At 41.8% G+C, this 18,964-nt stretch overlaps 2 protein-coding genes and 1 long non-coding RNA gene across 5 annotated transcripts; 2 read left to right on the forward strand and 1 right to left on the reverse strand.

The window, feature by feature from the left end:
• The first annotated feature begins 880 nt into the window (after window positions 1–880).
• On the forward strand, window positions 881–3,829 carry inha (inhibin subunit alpha). The gene is made up of 2 exons (XM_024288981.2): window positions 881–1,289; window positions 2,852–3,829. Exons 1-2 carry the CDS (start codon window positions 917–919, stop codon window positions 3,580–3,582), a joined length of 1,104 nt encoding a protein of 367 aa, XP_024144749.1. The 5' UTR covers window positions 881–916; the 3' UTR covers window positions 3,583–3,829.
• A 1,503-nt stretch (window positions 3,830–5,332) lies between these two features.
• On the reverse strand, window positions 5,333–13,192 carry LOC112156709 (gap junction gamma-1 protein). 3 transcript variants are annotated; one of them, XM_024289000.2, is made up of 5 exons: window positions 12,748–13,192; window positions 8,919–9,190; window positions 8,611–8,842; window positions 7,863–8,540; window positions 5,333–6,392 (listed from the first exon to the last, which is right to left on the reverse strand). In XM_024289000.2, the coding sequence occupies exons 2-5, from the start codon at window positions 9,156–9,158 to the stop codon at window positions 6,379–6,381; spliced, it is 1,164 nt and encodes a 387-aa protein (XP_024144768.1). In that variant the 5' UTR covers window positions 9,159–9,190; window positions 12,748–13,192; the 3' UTR covers window positions 5,333–6,378. The 3 variants fall into 3 exon arrangements, with proteins under 3 accessions (XP_024144768.1, XP_024144769.1, XP_024144770.1); XM_024289001.2 differs by lacking the exon at window positions 12,748–13,192 and adding an exon at window positions 11,858–11,994; XM_024289002.2 differs by lacking the exon at window positions 12,748–13,192 and adding an exon at window positions 11,650–11,788.
• On the forward strand, window positions 10,820–11,924 carry LOC112156710. Its single transcript, XR_002921025.2, has 2 exons — window positions 10,820–11,286; window positions 11,426–11,924. It is a non-coding gene; the product is annotated as an uncharacterized LOC112156710 (long non-coding RNA).
• Window positions 13,193–18,964: the final 5,772 nt, after the last annotated feature.

Below are 18,964 nucleotides of genomic sequence, written 5' to 3' on the forward strand. Positions count from 1 at the left end.
AAGCTAACTTTTAAACACATATTAGCATCTCTTATTGACATGTGTTCTATGTAGTCTATATGACTTTTTTTTATTTCACCTAAAATAAACCATACGTCTAACTTTAATCAATATAGGGTGACAACTCAGGTAAATGTAAAAAGTAAAGTTAAAGGACCTCAGCTCTTTATGAGTTAATAGTCAGTGAATACAATGGAATTCTAACTGTTTTTGCCACAGTATTTGACATATTACAACTGATGTGATTGGTCTGTGGTGCTTCTGGTAGGCCTCATTTTCAATTATGTAAATGCTTTTGCTGTTGGCTTCCATCGTATTTCATGTTTTATTTATTTTTTTATTTTTTTTTCTGACCAGTGGGCCCAAAAACTGTGAGACAGCTGATGTTTCAACAGGTCTAGAGTTCAAACAACAAAACATTGAAAACAATTAATATTAATGGTAGAAATACAATCAAATGCTATACAATGTTTTTTCTTAGTTTCCCAACCAATTAACAAACCGATGTGACTATAATCTAAAAAATGACCAAAAAGACATTTTTTACACTATGAGACATTCAAAGCCAGCCAGAAAAACTATTTTTTTATATGTTTTGAGTAAAAAAAAAAAAAAAAACACTAAAGCTCTATAATTAGTGTACTAAATGGAAAGTAGGATACAGACAATACAAAAAGTTGCCACAATCTAATTTGTGCATTAGCAAAAAATTTTACTTTTTGCTAACTGGTGTGAGTAAAAACATTTCTGGTGAGAAAAAAAATGTCAATCTGTGTGAAATTTCCACAAAGCTGGAAATGCAACATCCCATCAGTCAAGGCCATTCTTTGTTATCTTTATTGTGAACCTATAACAAAATGCTTTTGCTCACAGGCTACACTCAAACTCAGATAGCTGCCGCTCAGTCTAAACATATATGAGAGTAGAAAAGCGTTGCAGAGGAAAGTCTGGTCTTTTTTCCATCATTGCATTCGGGATTGACAGTTTCCCCGTCATGGCGTTGTGCGTCGTCGTCTTTCTGGGTCCTCTTTGGATCCACGGTCTGGTTCGAGCGGGCAACGGAGAGGAATTACCCAAAGAGGTAGTCGTGTCCTGGTTCAGGGAGCGGGTTCTGGAGAGTCTGGGCCTGGAGAAACCTCCTCAGAATCAAACACGAGGTGGAAGTGGGGCAAACTTGGAGACCTGGGAGACGCTCATGAGGGTTCCCAGGTCAAAGCAAAGAGTGGTGGATCCAAATCAGAACGGAGAAGAGCGAGCAACATCGGAAATGATTTTGTTTCCGAGTTCAGGTGAGAAAACCTTTTTATTTTTTTCATATGTTAGAGATTTGCATTTTCATAAAAAGAGGTAAAAAACAAAATGCTAAAAAATGTATCTTTCTGAAAAATTAAATTACGGCGTAGAAAAATACAACTGGCAATTTCCCTTTTAAAATCCTAATATAGTAAATATAAACGCTTTTTAAACACAGATTTTATGTTAGAAGAAGCTATCACTATGTACTATCTCAGCTATGTCAAATATTGAAAAATATTTTTACTTAACAATCCTAAAAAACTGAGTTTTCTTTAACCTGCTAATCCTTCTTTAGCCACCAGAGGTCAGGCCAGAGTAGAGCCAGAGGTTCAATAAAAACTGTTTTTTTAATATGTTCTTGTAGCATTTTTCTGAAAAAAATTAAGCATTTCTGAATATTTCTTTATTCAAATTACTGTGAATCAGGAGCAGAAAAAGATGCAGTTTGTTACGTAGAAAATACGGTGGGCAGGCTCCGCCCCTTTTTTGTTTTCCTCATCCAAACACTCTTAAGAGAAAGTTCTTAGTTATGGGTGATTGATTGATTGTTTGATTGATTTAGTTTACATCAGGCATAGATTGTGGAAAATACTGGACAAATCCCTCAAACATTTCAAACCCATTACAGAAATAATGCATAATAAGTGCATTGATTAGAAAATAGAAAACAAACAAAACCGACTTGAATTATTAAATATTGTAATTATTAACTAAAGTGAAGTAGAGTTTGATTGCTTGAAAAGGAGTGGGAAGAGGGGAAATTCTTTAATCCCAGCCCTACTTACTTCATTTTACAGTTTTGCATTGTTATATGGTGATGGAAATTTGGGGCGGGGTTACTGCATGTCAAAGGTCCCGCCCACAACTCAATTTTTTTTAATAAACTACTACCACTCTGTAGGAATTATGTCCTAGAAAACAACACCAATTTTTAGATTTTAGCCAAATTTTAAAATATCAAAAGTTTGTTGGTTATTAAAGGGTAGCCAAACAGGGAAGTTGGAAGCTGACTCCACCCACAGCCAAAATTTGAAAATCCAGTCAGAGGGGCGGGGCTTGGGGGCTGGACTGTTATCATCACTGGAGCTGCAGATCATGATGTCAGACTTCTGAAACTTACATAGTTTGACCAATCACAAAATTCAACTGTAATACCTCGTTTCAACCTGTAGGGGGCAGCACACAGATGATTTTTCACTATATTTTCAACAACTAACCAAGTTTATTTAAATTTTTTAAATGACCAACAGACAGTACTTTTAAAGCCCCATTTATAGAGATCAACAGCCAAAAAAGTTAATTTACGGTTTGGTTACCCTTTAAAGAAAAATGTCAATGTGAAAGGAGATATATTTGGAAATCTTGGTAAATTTTAGGCATGGATTTCTGTAATTATTTTAAGTTGGGTTGTCGTTATTTTACTGGAAAATAAACAGCTTTGATGGTTAAGTCGGGATATTTCTCTTATGATGAGATTTATGGAACTAGTTTTTCTCGGGGAGGGATTTTGTAAAAACAGCTGCTGATGTTTACATTATTCTTCTGTGTTGTACAGACTCCTGCTCCACAGGAGAAACCGCCACTCGGCTCTCTTTTCACTTCCAGCCCTCGTCGACGATCCTGAAGGGTGTGGTCACCTCTGCCCACTTTTGGTTCTTCACGGACCAAAAAGGAACCTCCACCAACTCATCTGCAATGCTTTTCCTTCTCACGCCAGCTCAGCAGCTCCGTCAGGCTGCGGCAGCACCTTCCAGGTCCACCACAGACGGATGGACCACCTACTTCCTGGATCAAGAGAGGCTGGTTTCCGTGTCTGAGGGTCCGTTTTGGCTTCAAGTTGTCTGCACAAGCTGCCAGTGTCACACACGTGAGCCAGAAAACTCGCCCTTCCTGCATGTCCACGTTGAGCGTAGACGTCGTGTGCGCTCGCCCCGTCAAGCTGCGTTCACCATCCCCTGGTCTCCGGCCGCCATCTACCGCCTTCAGAGGCCGTCTCAGGAGAGGCCGGCGGACAGCGACTGCCGGCGAGAAGGCGTGGAGATCAGCTTCGAGGAGCTGGGCTGGGACAACTGGATCGTCCACCCCAAGACGATGACCTTCTACTACTGTCACGGGAACTGCTCGGCCGCGGACCGGACCATCGCCATGCTGGGGATGTCGCAGTGTTGCGCTCCTGTCCCCGGAACCATGAGGTCCCTAAAGGTCACCACCACCTCGGACGGCGGGTACTCCTTCAAGTTGGAGACCCTGCCCAACATTATACCTGAGGACTGCGCTTGCGTTTGAACACACAGCGGTCACTTAAATTCCTACGCCAATGCTATGATCCGGAAAGTCTCACTACGACCATCTTTAGATCTATATCTATCTACCTAGAGCATGTGTCAAAGTCAAGGCCCGGGGGCCGGATTCGGCCCTCCAGACCATTTTATTTTGCTATTTTTGGCCTAATGTTATGTTGCGCCCTTTCTAACTTGTATAATTTTGACAAAATATATTTTTGAGAAAAATATTAAAGTTATTTAAAGTTTGAGTTGATTTATTCTAGAATAATATTCCTGCTTTTTAAGTATTCATAATTATGTGAAAATGTTATGGTTTTATTTTTTTTTTTAAATTGGCATTCTGCTAGCATTTTGGACTATTTGGCATTTTCTAAGATGTTTTACAGTTCAACTAATATTTCAGCTACATGCTAGCTGTTTCGGCAAGTTTAGGCTTTTTTTTAAAGTTTTTTAGGCTGTTTTGGAGTTAGGCTAATCATTACAAGCTAGCTGTTTTGGCTAATTTAGGCTGTTTTTAGGCTGTTTTAGAGTTTAGCTAATATTTCTGCTACATGCTATCTGTTTTGGTCAATTTAGGCTTTTATTAAAAACATTTTTAAGGTGTTTTGGAGTTAGGCTAATCATTACAAGCTAGCTGTTTTGGCTGATTTAGGCATTTTTTTGTTGGTTTTTTTAAGCTGTTTTAAAGTCCAGCTAATATTTCAGCTACATGCTAGCTGTTTTGGATAATTCAGGCTTTTCTCTTTAACGCCCGTGCTCTCGTATGGGGTCCAGATGACCCCACCCTTACATTGAGGTGTTAGCCCTTCCATGACAAAGGTGGACAAGACTTCATGTCTGTCATTGGACAACAGTAAAGATCGACAACCATTGAAAAAAAAAAAAAAGTTCAGCGCACTGTCTTGTGGGGTCCAGTTGACCCCACTTTTAATGTAAACAAGCCTAGGAGAGTGGAACGGAGTTAGGCTAATATTTACATGCTAGCTATTTTGGCTAGTTTAAGCTTTTTTATTCAGTCATTTACAACATTTTGAAGTTTAGCTATTAAGATTTTTGGGGCTCAAAAGTTAAAAGTTGTTGCAAAATAATTAAATCACTGAAGTTCTTCATCTTTGACTTGTCCAAAGCTTGGTTACTGAATGTAAAATACAGCTTTCCTTACCAAAAATGAACATTTTGTTCAGTTTTTAAAGGTTAACAAAATGTGTTTCAAGAAAATACGACTCTTTGCTTGATTTTGCTCCCATTGAATTCAAGAGTTTAACTCTAAAGTTCAATTTATTAACCAAATATCACTTACGTAAACAGTCCAACTTCGAATATTATGAAACCTCCACAAGTCATTACAATGTAAAAACATGGGCGGAGCTACAGGGAGATGCAGCTGCCCCCCACCCCCACCTTTGAGTCAATATTGGTCTCTTTATCAAAGATGAAGAAATTATCAATAAAAGCTTTAAAATTTAATTACTAAAACAGAAGTATATAATTTTGATTAATTTAGTCAAAATAGTTGAATTTAAGGTGAAAATTAGTTTGTTAAAAAGCAAGCCAACAGTAGAAATTAGGCTGAACAAACTGTCAAAAATCTAATAAAAATGTAGACAAAAATCATCTTTACTTCAACACTTTGTCCTGTAGATGGCACTCCTGACCCACTTTTTTACCCCCTTTAAACATGATTTCCAGTTTGTATTTCTTGTATTGCTTTGACTCATGAAACCAAAAACACCTACAGTAAACACACCCAGCCCGTTTCAAATATTTATTTACTCTGAAGACAAAAAAAATAATCTCTACAGTTACAAAAACTACAAAACTTGCAGGAGCAGAAAAAAGTACAAACCCAACAAACGAGTACCGTATTTAAAAACTGGAATGTCGTACCTCGCGGTAAACCGTAAAACTGGAAGTGAGATGATCCGAGGCCCAAACAGAACAAAAGATGCATTTGCACAATAAAGCCACCGCCAGCAGCCATCAGGATAATCAAAGGAAATGATTGAATCACGAGTTTGTGTTTACTTTCTCACATTCTGTCAAAGATTGAAAATGTCACAGAAAAACACAAAAATAACCAATACATATCAAGAGAAGGACATTTCCAAAGCAAAATATTCTCAATGTGCGTTTTAATCTTTGCATGACTTAACTTAAACAAGAAGGATCTATAAGCACTGATGCTTTAAGCTGAAACAGGTGAGAAAGTGATGCTTTTTGCCCAGAAAAGGTGAAACTTGAGCTTTGGTCATAGAACAAAAACAAATTGCACAGATTTTTTTTTTAAAGCATTTTTTTGTCAATTAAGAATTCAAGCATCGCCCAGGTAAATATCGTTTGGCCGACTCGAGTTAGTGTGGTAAGATATTGGAACCGGTGTGAATTCTTGCCAGTAAATCACCGTTGTTTCAAAACAAAAGCCTCCCCCGAAAAAATGTGATCCTTTAAACACAACCAGCCTCAAAGAAACATTCAGCAGTGACTCTTTCAGAGAAATACAAAAAGTAAACAAGTAAAAAAAAGTAACGATAACCATGAACCTTAGAGAACTCCAGCATGAAGACGGATCACTGCGAAAGGCGGTAAAGGAGTCGTTGAGATGAAAGAAGGCTGGCAAGCGCAAAATCCGGGATGAGTGGTGGAAATGTCACGACACAGCCTGGTCAGCATTTCTGACCACTAATACTGAAAGGCACAATCCCCTCATCCACGCTTTGGTCTCCCTCAGTGGTCTGACTGCATTCCTGTATGTGCTTCCCCGTGTGTTCAAGGCCAGAAGCCGAGGTCGGACGTACGTTCAGGCATGTATTCCTGGACCAAGACAAAAACAGGAGGTCAGGGTGGAAAACAGTTCTAGACTTAGTACAATTGCAACTGTAACTTGAACCCTTCTAGGCTACGTTCATGTTAGGAACATGCGTTAAAGCGGTCATTTCAAGGAAAAGTTCGTGGAGTTTCAGTGTTCCAAACTCATGTTCTACGCAAGTCTTTACGACCATTTTAAGGCTCTACGTACAAAACGAGTGGCCAATGAACGCACTTTGTAAACCAAACCAGGTCAAACGTTGACCAACCAGTGGTTTGTGCCCTGCCACAATTATGGCTTTCATTTATCGGAATAGAGCTGTGAACAAAAAAGCTTGGAACAAGATTCGCAAGATTTCCCGCCAAGCCTCAGCCAGTTGCCGGTGATGGATATGCGCTAGTAAACAGTAGAGAAAGAAGCCTCTCCCTGCTTGTTCAGTGTGAAAACCAATGATTAAACGCATGTATTGAATAAGAACAGATTTAAAAACCTAGACATACTACAATCAGCAGTCCAATACCCATATCATTTTTATAGCTGTTGCATTTGTCCTTAGCTGGACTATTGAATGGTGTGTCCTTACCATAACCGCCACCTAAAACCATATTCTTTGACCTACTGCAAGTTTGTTTATGGGGTTAATATGAATTAACCAATTGCGTATCGGTGCAAAGCGTTGCATAACAACGAAAACTGCTTTTCTATGCTTCAGAATTCACTGGAATTACATCTACTGAATAAACTGTCAAGAGTTGCGGTCATCCAAAGAATGTCAACTCTTGAGATCTGTCTTGCAGGGTAAAGCTATAGCTCCATGTCCAAATACATTTCAGATACGCTGGATTGGAACTGGCCCATCGTGACACTTTTAGATCTCTGGGCTTTTTGTTGCAGTCCTTGGATGGTTGGTCGATCGTGCAACAAGTACCCGATTCAAAATTAACAGAAGGTGGTAAACTTTCAGGACGAGGATTGACCAACCCTTATGTAGAGTGCCCACTGTCAAGAACTATGCAATGGGAAGAGTAGGAGAGAAAAAAAAAAAAAAAAAAAAAAGAAGCACTTCTTTACTCATTTAACCCTTGTGCCATCTTATGGAGTCTTGTTGACCCAAACCTTACATTGACATGTTATTCATCCAATGACAAATATGGATGAAGGTGAACAGGATTTCATAAACCCCCTTTAAAAAAGAAAACAAAAAGTTCAGTGTACTGTCTAGTGGGGTCCACATGATCCCATGTTTGTCCACACTGGCTGGAGTGGCTACTCAGTAGTCTGGCTCAGAGCTTTAGCTCCAGTATTGACATTCTTTCGACTGTCACTCTTAAACCTTTGAGGCAATTCTATAGGATTCTAAAGAGAAAAGTGGCTTTGCGCATTATTGGCACTTTTCTGTCAGAACCAGTTGATTCACTTAGATCGCATTATGGTTGAAGACTTATGGTAGGTCAAAGACGATTGTGGTCATGTACCTTTCTCGCTGGCCTCTCCCTGCTTCTCCTGGGCGAAGTTCAGGCGGTTCTGCTCAGCAGCTGTCTGCACAGCCGTGTTGACCTCCGGGCTGCTGCTGCGTGAAGGGCTTCCTTCGTCTGCCTGGTACGCCAGGTCCAGGTGCTGCTGCGCCATCTTCAGATGCCTCCTCAACCGCTCCAGCTCCCTGGACGAGGGGCCCTCGTCGCCAAAGCTCTCCCGCCCGGAGTCACCGATGGGCAAGTCTCTCAGCTCCTTTATCTTCTCCTTCTTCATGGTGGCGTGGTATCCAGGCGGAGCAGTTGGCATGGAGCGGGCAGAGGGCGGGCGGGAGGTGCGCGAGTTGAGGGCGGCACGCCGACGGAAGGTGTCGCGGATTGTGCCGATGCCCAAATGGAGGATTTCCAGTATGGTGAGGAGGAGGCAGAGGAAGGACACGGCGTACATCACCAGCAGGAAGATGGTCTTCTCGGTGGGCCGCGACACAAAGCAGTCCACGGTGTGGGGGCACGGTGAGCGGGTGCACACGTACGAGGGAATCACCTCGAAGCCGTACAGGACGTACTGGCCCCAAAGGAAGGCGATCTCGAAGGCAGAGCGCCACAGCAGCTGGCAGATGTAGACTTTCATGAGTCCGTCGCGAAGAATCCGCCGTCGGCCGTCATGCTTCTTCTCAGAACCTTAATTCAAAAGAACCGTTCAGAACCGACCCTACAGAACCGGCACCAACGGCAATGTGTCTTTACGCACCACTTTTCTCAGCTTTCTCCGGCTTCTCTAGTTCGATCACCTCGAGGATCATGGGGTCCTCCTCTCCGTTGTCCTCCATCTCTTCGTAGTCGCGCGCTGCCCCTCGACTCACCACCGGCATCCTCTTCTTCTTGTTGTTCCGAAACTGCCGGTAGTCGCCGTCGTCCATGCGTGCGATCTTGTGGATGGCGAAGCCCAGGTACATGATGGTAGGGGTGCTAATCATAATCACCTGCAGACAAAGCATTACAGACTCTTTAACTCAAACTCGTCAGCATCAAGACTCCATTTCAGCTAGAGAGAATCACCTGGAAGATCCAGTATCGGACGTGCGAGAGCGGCGCAAAGGCGTCGTAGCACACGTTCTCGCAACCGGGCTGCTGCGTGTTGCAGATGAACTTGCTCTGCTCATCATAGTAGATGGTCTCGCCACCGACAGCCGTCAGCACGATGCGGAAGATGATGAGCACCGTCAGCCAGATCTTCCCCACAAAGGTGGAGTGGTTGGAGATCTCGTCCAGCAAGCGGGTCAGGAAGCTCCAACTCATGGTGCCGAGGTGACTGGAGCGCTAAACAGGGTCTAGATTTGGGAAAGAAGAGAGAAATAGGCACATAAAGTAAACAACGCATTTCTACATCATTTGGTATCCAACTAAGGTGTTTTTAATATATATTTGTAGCATTTTTCTCATGAAGGACAAAGAAAATTAAGCTTTTTAATTCAAATCACTGTGACCTTGGGACAGATTGAGAATGCCGTTTGAAATGACAGAAAAACGAGCTACACATACAAGTCTTAATTGTCTTCAAGCGAGCTGGAATCTTAACTGTACAGCTGGCTAGCTCCAACGTTGCACCAGTAACGTTACGTTAGCTTACCGAATTCCTCCCCTGCCCCTTCGAGCAATATTGGATGTATGTAGCCATACAGTTAAGATTCCAGCTCAGACGAGGAAAAGTAAGAAATATAGCTTCTTTTTCCATACATCTTTTCAAACTACATTCTTTGTTCCAGGTTCACAGCTAGGGTGCGCTAGCAGATCCGTGCTAACGGAGCTGACGTCATCAAGTGGCAGTGACATCCAAATTTGAAGACACTATTTTTCCATATCTCTGTTTGGAGGGATAAATGTAGAGGTACAGAGAAGCCATGGGGAGGGAAAGTTAATGGGAGTGCATGTAAACTACAGGTGTAAGAAAAAAAAAGTTTTGCAGTATATCGCAATACTTCATTTTATCAATTTAAAATCCTGACATGACTATATTTAATTATTTATGCGTCCTAATGTTTTCCGCCTAAACGCCCGACCACTAGTTGGCAGCACAGTACACTGAGCTGTCATGTTTTTAAAGCATCTTAGCCACATTCTCCATCCTATCATGCTGGTCCATTCCACTTTAATGTTTCTGGAAAGAACTGGCATTTTATTTCCCTTTATATATGAAGCTACATTTAGCAATTTTGGAAACAAACATTTCCTCATACTCTTAGAACCTTATTAGTTAAGAGACATGAATTCTTTTTTTAATGCCAAAATTTATTTTGTAATGGACAAAATTAATAGTGTTCTGTAAAAATATTTCTTGATTTACCAAAAGAAAAGCACTTTGTATTTGCTTGGGTAAAAGCAACTCTTATCAGGTTGAGATCATTAAATAAAATTAATTTGACCATTTTATTACAATTAATTCATATTAATGTAAATATTTTTTTCCAAGACAGTCCTTAAAAAAAAAAAAAAAAAAAAAAAAAAAAAAAAAGCTTTAGGATATATCACATCGTGAGCTGGGTATCATGATACATATTGTATCGCCACACTCTTGCCAATACAGAAATACACACCACTAATGTAAACAGAGAGCTCTCAGCAATGGAGATGGGCAATATTAAACCACATTCTAGAAAATGACTGAAAATTCTTTTTTGCTAAAAATGTTATTAATAAAATACAAATAAAAAATTGGAGTGGGATTTTAAGCCTTCAACTATTAAACAAAACTTCAGATTTTACAAAAAGCTTTCAGAGAAAAAGAAGGACACTATAAAAACGTAGGTGTTGCAGAACTAATGACTTCCAAAAAAGAAAAGGAGTTGCAGACCGCAGGATTAATTGCAAAAGGAATCTGAATCCATTTAAGATGCACATTTGTTCCCAACTTTTAATACTTTTTATAAGCCTGCAGCTCAACTGCAATACTCCTAATTGGCCTAATAAAGTTTCCAACAGCATCAAACTACCAGGTTTACACCCCATCTGAAAAATGCAGGCCGTTCAGTTTTTAAACTAAAAAGAAAAATCGACTTGTTGATGGAAATCTATGCCGACGATGAAGATTTGGTAAACCCACATTCTGAACGGCGCCCTGGAATGTCAAGGCTGCTGAGCCGCTTAATCAGAAATCAAAGCGGCGGCTGGCGAGTCGGACTGCAGGAAGTACACTTCCAAAGCTCGGGTCAGGAAATTTGTTCCCCCCCCCCCTCATCTCAGAGCCCACAAAAACATTTCTGAATTCCCTTTTTGAGCAGAAATTTTCAAAATAAAAGATTTGAAATGTATCCCAAACCAGAAAAGTGGACGTGAATCATCAGTGAACGTTTGTGACTTACTTCAACTGACTTTAGCCTCTAAAAGCATCTGTAGACTTGTCTCATCAGGTCGCAAGTTAGCTCACCAGGTTAGTCATCCCGCTGCACCACCTTACAGTTTGATCCCATTAGATTTGACAGGAAATTAAGCGACCGTTTCAAAGAAAGTGACCCTGACTTTCAGGTAAATCCTGATTTCTTTTTTTTTTTCGTTCCCTCCTCTTTCAGTTATGGGAACGTCCACGATGTTTGACTAAAACAGAGGAGGCGACGACCCTGAGAGACAGAAACAAGTCCAGCTGCACAAAAAGGCAACATCTGTTTCAGCTCCGACTATTTACACCAACACATATGTAAGTGTTGCTCCACGTGCGTCTGGAGGTAGCAACCGGGGTTACAAAAAGAAAAAAAAAAATCCAGATGAGTGATGCCCCAACAACCTGCCAACATACCTTTCCTCTGCCGGCACCATCAGCTCGTTAAGTCGAGTTTCTCGCAGCTCATAAGACGGCGAGAACGTTTAAATGCTAGCAAAACCATTTCGACGTTAGCTAGCAAAAAAATACTTCTTTGGGATGGGATACAGACCTTTTAGGCTAAGAAAACTTAAAAAAATAATATAAAAAATGACAGTTTATTGTAGACAGACAAACATCTCACCTCCGTGTTTAAACCAACATACCAGGACACGTTAGTCACCAAAGAGAATCGGATGTAGTTCGGAAATTTCCGAAACACCCCCACAAACATTTCTTGGAGAAACCACAACAGAAAAAAAAACTTTTACCTTGAAAAACACATTTTTTTAGTCACTTTTTTTAAATTTGGAGCTCAGCTACCGTTCGAATGTGGCTCCTACAAAATAAAAGCACCTAATAATAAACGTGACTTTTTTTTTATTGATTCCAAAGATAAATGCTTTTATTTCAACAAAATAAACGTACATTTGTTAATGTTGGCTTAAGCTAGCTCTGATTTAATGACTTTTCTGCTTCAGGAGTCACTGGGCTCCAGGAGGAGGAGGAGGAGGTGGTGGTGGAGGAGAGGAGGTTTTTGGGCAAAAGCCTCTGGACAAAGCAGACATTCCTTCCTAACCAAAACCAGAAAGCTTGGATTTTTAGGGTTCATGGAGCAGACACAGGGGCAACTGCAAACACAAATGCCATCACGTGCTCCAGCAGGCACGAGGCTCGACTTCAACAATAAATACTGATAGCTTTAATGGGTTTTATCTGTAAAAGTAGACACTGACCTGACGGAAGAAACTTTTTTTTTGCTGACTCAGCCAAAATTGTTTTGAGAATTGTGGCATTCGTGGAGAAAAACAAAGTTAGAATTTAAGCCACTTCAAGGTAGTCGAACCCAAGTTAAGTGGTATTAGTGACCAATTTATATTCAAAAAATACATTTTTCTGTGAGTGGACACGTTTACTTTTTAATTAAAACTACTTTAAATACTTTTTATGACGTTTTAAATACATAAAATGTTGTTTTAAAGTGTCTTCTGGGGTCAATTTTCGCGAAAATCTGATAATATCTTCAGGACTCACCACTCTCCGGCACGCGCCGCTCCGACAGTCGCCTCGCGGACACTCACACGTCACGAAACCCGGCTCCTCAACTTTACTTGAAGTGGCCGAAACGCCAAAAGTAGCGTCACCTTTACCGTTTGAAAGTGTGGTTGGGGAAATAAGTTCCACGCGCTCACCGTCCACGCGCTCCAATCCGCGCGCGGCGTCTCGCTTTGAGCTTAATTGCTTCACCAGGTTTTTCTAATTAGCGCGCGCGCTCATCTGCAGCCGTAACGATTAGCCATCTCCAAGCCCGGGTTGACCCCATGTGACGGGGGTCCCAAAGAAAGCGGACAAAAGGAGAGAGGATCTTTGATTTCTGTCGTCTCACTCTCCACTCTTCTTTTTCTTCCTCCTCCTCCTCCTCTTCCTTCTCCTCCTAACTCAGCCCCATTCATACAAAGGAGGCCCCTGGTATGAAACCCGAGACGCCGACTACCGTTCTATCCTCACAAAAAAAAAAAAAAAAAAAAGGACTGAGATTGTGTGTTTTATAATAGTGAGGTTAAAGTGAAGTGGTCCCACGCAGGAGCCAGGGGGGACCCCATAAGATCAAAAACACCCCAAATTCATTTTGACGGCAAGTTATATTGGATGGAAGCTGCTTAATTCTAAAAATGCATAATATTCTGATCACAGGAAATACAATCCCTCTATTTCCTGAATTTATTGTACCTTTGAAGTGAAAAGTAGAAATTACAATTATGGTTGGAACTGTAGCACTTAGAGTGTTTAGTTGGAGGACTTTTTTCATTCAAAAAAAAGTTTTGGAAAATGTTTCATTCAATGAAAATGTGTTTTATTCTTCATATCCACATGCTAGCTGTTTTGGCTAATTTAAGCTACTTCATTAGTTTTTTAGGCTGTGTTGGAGTAAGGCTAATATTTACACACTAGCTGTGTTGACAAATTTAGGCTTTTTAAGTTTTTTAGGCTTTTGAAGTTGAGCTGTTTTATTAGCTACATGCTAGCTGTTTTGGCTAATCTAAGTTTTTGTAGGCTAATTTGATATTTAGCTAATATTTTAGCTTCAGCATTTTCAGCTATTAGCTTCAATGATTTCAGCTAATAGCTTCAGTGTTTTTAGCTATCAATTTTAGCATCTTCAGCTATCAGTACTAGGATCTTTAGCGGCCAAATTCAACTTACAGCATTCACACTAGCATTATGGCAGGTAATGCTATATATCTAGTGCATAAATATGGAAAATAATTACAGTTTGAAAGTTTTAAAAATTGTCATTCTGCTAGCTTTTTGGAATATTTTGCCATTTACAAAGAATTTTAGGCTTTTTTGGAGTTTAGCTAATGTTACATCTACATGCTAGCTGTTTTTTTTTTTTTTTTTTTGCTAATTTACGCTTCTTTGTTAGTGTTTTAGGCTCTTTTGGAATTAAGCTAATATGTACACGCTAGCTGTTTTGGCTAATTTACCAGTAGGTTTTTTTTTTAAGTTTTTTAGGCTATTTTGTCGTTTAGCTATTTTTTATGCTACAGGCCAGTTGTTTTTATAGGCTAATTTGGCATTTAAGTAATATTTTATCTGGCTATCAGCTTTAGCGTTTTCAGTTCTTAGCTTCAGCGATTTCAGCTATAAACTTCAGCGTTTTTAGCTTCAGTTTTTTTAGCTAGCAGTCAAATTAATCTTACAGCATTCACACTAACATTGTTGCAGGTAATGCAAAATGTATAGAAAACTATTCTATTATCTTCACCTTTGATTTATTTGCCCTAAAAGTTTCATGTTGGGTACTCTTGTTGACACTACACAGTGCATTTACTGGGGTAGAGACAAGCACAGGCAGGACACAGGTTTATTTACTTAAGGATTTTATTTAATGTTGTTTTGTAATATATATTTTTTTTAGTAATTGTGGATTTTTGCGGGCCATCATACTTATATCCGGCCTTAGATCTGTCTTTTTACTATCCTTATTGAACATTTGTATATATTTCTCATATTTTATAAGCTTTTTACAACTTTTTTTCACCATTTTTCAAAAAGTTCTTTTGACGTCAGTGAATCTCAAAGCAGTTGGGAGGCTTTAAGACCACTTGGCCTACTTCAGAATCAATCCCCGAAACAATGTACAGAGTTAAATTCCTGCTTTCATTGGAAAAAGAAAAAGTCCAAATATATACAGTTAATTGCCTTCATAGTAGATATACAAGTCGAACCAGCCCTGCTATAAATCCTACTTTTATGAAGGCTGTAATGTTCACTTTTGGATTTATGATTGGAGTTTATAGTGACTGTGGAGGCTGAAGTGTTGCTCGCCGTGTGTAAAACATTACGCACAGTGAGGGCTGTGTCTAATCGCTGGTCTGCCCCGCAACATTAATGGCTTGGACAACATCTCCCCCCAAACTGCAGCCCTCCAAATTGCCCAGAGAGATGAATAAAAGACTGAACTTCATAACCCTCCACAGTTCACTGCAGGACTTGTGAATTGGAAAGCCGCTGCTCAGATGCGGTGAGGACCGTGCGTTCATCGCGCAGATATGTAAGACTTGCATAAGAGCTTCTATAAATGTTCAAAACTGGCAAAAGTATTCACTAGGATGTTAAGACCTGAAATAGTTTGGCTGTTGCTTGTCAGCGCTAGCGTGATTATCATGAGTGTTGGTGTTGCCACGACAACACTAGAATAAGTGAAATTTTGAATTGAAATGTGGGTCTCAGGGAGGATGATAGTTCTGTGGCAGCAGGACATTTTTTTCTCAGTTTTGGGCTCATAAACATTGTAGGAGGAGCTTAAAGTCTGAAATACAAGCCTAATTTCAAATCCTCAACCAATATTAGGTTAGGGTACTGGGTTAGGGTGCGGCCCAGAGGTTGGGGAGCCCTGATCTAATTAGAAAAGCCAGCATTTCAAAATCGACAAACCCCATTCTTGAGAAGCCAATGGCTTGAAGCTGAAGGAAGCTTCTTTTGAAAAGTCAGTTATTCATTTCCATTGTGATTCCCTTCTCTTGTGTTATGGGTTCTGTTGTCCTGCTTCGGCTTTTGTCGTCCTGCTTCAGCTTTTGTCGTCGTGCTTCAGCTTTTGTCGTCCTGCTTCGGCTTTTGTCGTCATGCATCAGCTTTTGTAGTCGTGCTTCGGCTTTTGTTGACATGCTTCAGCTTTTGTCGTCGTGGTTTGCTTTTGTCGTCGTGCCTTGGCTTTTATCGACGTACTTCAGCTTTTGTTGTCGTGGTTGGGCGTTTGTCGACGTGCTTCGGCTTTTGGAGTCGTGCTTCGGCTTTTGTCGTCCTGCTTCGGCTTTTGTCGTCATGCATCAGCTTTTGTAGGTGTGCTTCGGCTTTTGTTGACATGCTTCGGCTTTTGTCGTCGTGGTTTGCTTTTGTCGTTGTGCTTCGGCTTTTATCAACGTACTTCAGCTTTTGTCGTCGTGGTTGGGCGTTTGCTGACATGCTTCGGATTTTGTCGTCCTGCTTCGGCTTTTGGAGTCGTGCTTCAGCTTTTATCGTATTGCTTCGGCTTTTGTTGACATGCTTCGGCTTTTGTCGTTGTGGTTTGCTTTTGTCGACGTACTTCAGCTTTTTATCAACGTATTTCAGCTTTTGTCGACGTGCTTCGGCTTTTGTCGTCCTGCTTTGGCTTTTGTAGTCGTGCTTCGGCTTTGTCGTCATGCTTCAGCTTTTGTAGTCGTGCTTCGGCTTTTGTCGTATTGCTTCGGCTTTGTCGTCATGCTTCAGCTTTTGTAGTCGTGCTTCGGCTTTTGTCGTTGTGCTTCGGCTTTTGTCCTCGTGCTTCGACTTTTGTCGTCAGGTTTTTGTTTGTTTTGGCTTTTGTCGTCTCGGGGGGGAAGTCTCGCGATAATTCACCGCCTGAAGTGGAAAGTCCTGCCTGTTTCTCTGCCTCCGTTCTCCATCCATCCATCCATCCATTTTCTTGACCGCTTCTTCCCTTTCGGGGTCGCGGGGTGCCGGAGCCTATCCCGGCTACTGAAGGGCGAAGGCGGGGTACACCCTGGACAGGTCGCCAGTCTGTCGCAGGGCCTCAATCACACACACATACACTCTCACATTCACTCCTAGGGACAATTTAGAGTCACCAATTAACCTATGAAGCATGTTTTTGGACGGTGGGAGGAAGCCGGAGTCCCCGGTGAAAACCCACGCATGCACGGGGAGAACATGCAAACTCCACACAGAAAGGTCCCAGCCGGGAATCGAACCAGGGCCTTCTCGCTGTGAGGCGAGAGCGCTAACCACTGCGCCACCGTGCAGCCCGCCTCCGTTCTCATCAATGGAATGCACTGTAACCCAACTACCCGGATCCATTCCCACCATCATTGCCTTAATCTATCGCCCCCCCCAAGCCTAATTCTAACTTTCTCCCTGAGTTCTCCTCACTCCTCACTGCCCTTTCAGCTCTGTCGCCCAATGTGATCCTGCTGGGGGACTTTAACATTCATTTGGACATTATCAACCTCCCCCTCACTAGAGATTTCTCATTACTTCTGGACAGTTTTGGTTTTTTATCCAGCATTCTAACTTCACCCACCCATATAAAAGGCCACACCCTGGACTTAATTTGCTGCTCTGGCCTGACACCCTCCAACTGTTCAGCCACTCATCTCAATATTTCTGATCATTTCCTAGTTTCTTTCACAGCTGCCCTCCCCATCTCCCCAGATAAACTTCCCCGTCTCATTCATTTTCGCAATACAAAGGACTTTGACATATCCAGCCTCTCTTCCAGCATCTCCAACCTTGACCCCCTTGACTGCTCATCTCCTCCTGACCTTCTGGCAGAGCACTATCACACCACCCTTCATAACCTACTCAATGCCATTGCCCCCTCAAGACAAGATCAGTTCTCTTTTCTAAATCCTCTCCCTGGTTTACACCTGAGCTGCGCTCTATCAAAGCTCACGGTCGTCGACTCGAGCGCCTTTACAGAAAGACCAGTCTGGCTGTCCACCTTGATCTCTACAAAGCTCATCTGTCCAATTACAAAGACCATCTCATGCAGTCAAAATCAGCATACTACTCCCAACTAATTAACTCAAATAAAGACAACTCCAAGATCCTATTCAACCTGTTTAACAAAACCTTTTCACCACCTAGCTCACTGCCCCCCCACCTTCTGTCCACAACCACCTGTGAGGCCTTGGCCTCATTCTTCAACCATAAAGTTGTTAGAATCCACCAGATGATCAGTCTCAACGCTCATCCCCCTCCCCAAACTGAATTCATTCCTCACCCACCACCCCTTGGCCTTTTTCCAACTACCCAGTGCATCTCAAAACTTATCCAGAGTTCAAAATCCACAACATGCTCACTAGACCCTCTCCCCACACCCCTCGTCAAATCCTGTCTCCCGTCTCTACTCCCTTTCATCTGTGCTATCATCCATGCCTCCCTCTCCACTGGAACAGTGCCATCTGCCTTCAAAACTGCTGCTATATCTCCCATCCTCAAGAAACCCAACCTCGACCTTAACAACTTTAACAACCTATGCCCCATCTCCAACCTTCCCTTCATCTCCAAGATCCTCGAGAAAGTAGTCGCCAAACAACTCCGAGCACATCTCTCCCAGAACTCACTCTATGAAATATTCCAGTCCGGTTTCCGCCCCCTCCATAGCACTGAGACTGCTCTAATTAAAATAACCAATGACCTGCTCACTGCTGCTGACTCTGGACTCCTATCCATCCTCATCCTTCTTGACCTCAGCTCGGCCTTTGACACAATCTCCCACTCAGTACTCCTGGAAAGAGTCTCCTCCATCGGCATCTGTCACATTTCCCTCGACTGGTTCACATCCTACCTGTCTGGCAGCACTCAGTTTGTTCAGCTTCACTCCTTCCAGTCCCAGCCCTACCCGGTCACCTCTGGAGTGCCACAAGGCTCTGTCCTCAGCCCCCTCCTTTTCATAATTTATCTACTACCCCTCGGCAATATCTTCAGGAAATTTAATATCCAATTCCACTGCTACGCCGACGATACCCAACTCTACCTGTCAACCCACCCCTCCTCCTGTGTCCCCCCTCCCTCTCTTACAACATGTCTTTTCAAACTTAAATCCTGGTTTTCCTCAAATCACCTCCAACTCAACAGCAATAAAACTGAACTCCTTCTAGTTGGCACCAGATCCACCCTCTCCAAACTCAACTCCCTTTCGCTCTCCATTGACAATTCCCCAGTCACTTCATCATCACAGGTAAAAAGTTTGGGTGTCATCCTC

Source organism: Oryzias melastigma, linkage group LG2 (assembly GCF_002922805.2).
Source record: "Oryzias melastigma strain HK-1 linkage group LG2, ASM292280v2, whole genome shotgun sequence".
NCBI lineage: Eukaryota > Metazoa > Chordata > Actinopteri > Beloniformes > Adrianichthyidae > Oryzias > Oryzias melastigma.

Excerpts from the sequence above, each read along its gene's own strand:
- LOC112156709 (XM_024289000.2), bottom strand. The coding sequence starts at position 9,158 with ATGAGTTGGAGCTTCCTGACCCGCTTGCTGGACGAGATCTCCAACCAC. Across the intron at positions 8,843-8,918 it reads TCCGATACTGGATCTTCCAG|GTGATTATGATTAGCACCCC; the intron begins GTGATTCTCTCT and ends CTTTGTCTGCAG. Across the intron at positions 8,541-8,610 it reads GGAGAAAGCTGAGAAAAGTG|GTTCTGAGAAGAAGCATGAC; the intron begins GTGCGTAAAGAC and ends TTTTGAATTAAG.
- inha (XM_024288981.2), top strand. The coding sequence starts at position 917 with ATGAGAGTAGAAAAGCGTTGCAGAGGAAAGTCTGGTCTTTTTTCCATC. Across the intron at positions 1,290-2,851 it reads GATTTTGTTTCCGAGTTCAG|ACTCCTGCTCCACAGGAGAA; the intron begins GTGAGAAAACCT and ends TGTGTTGTACAG.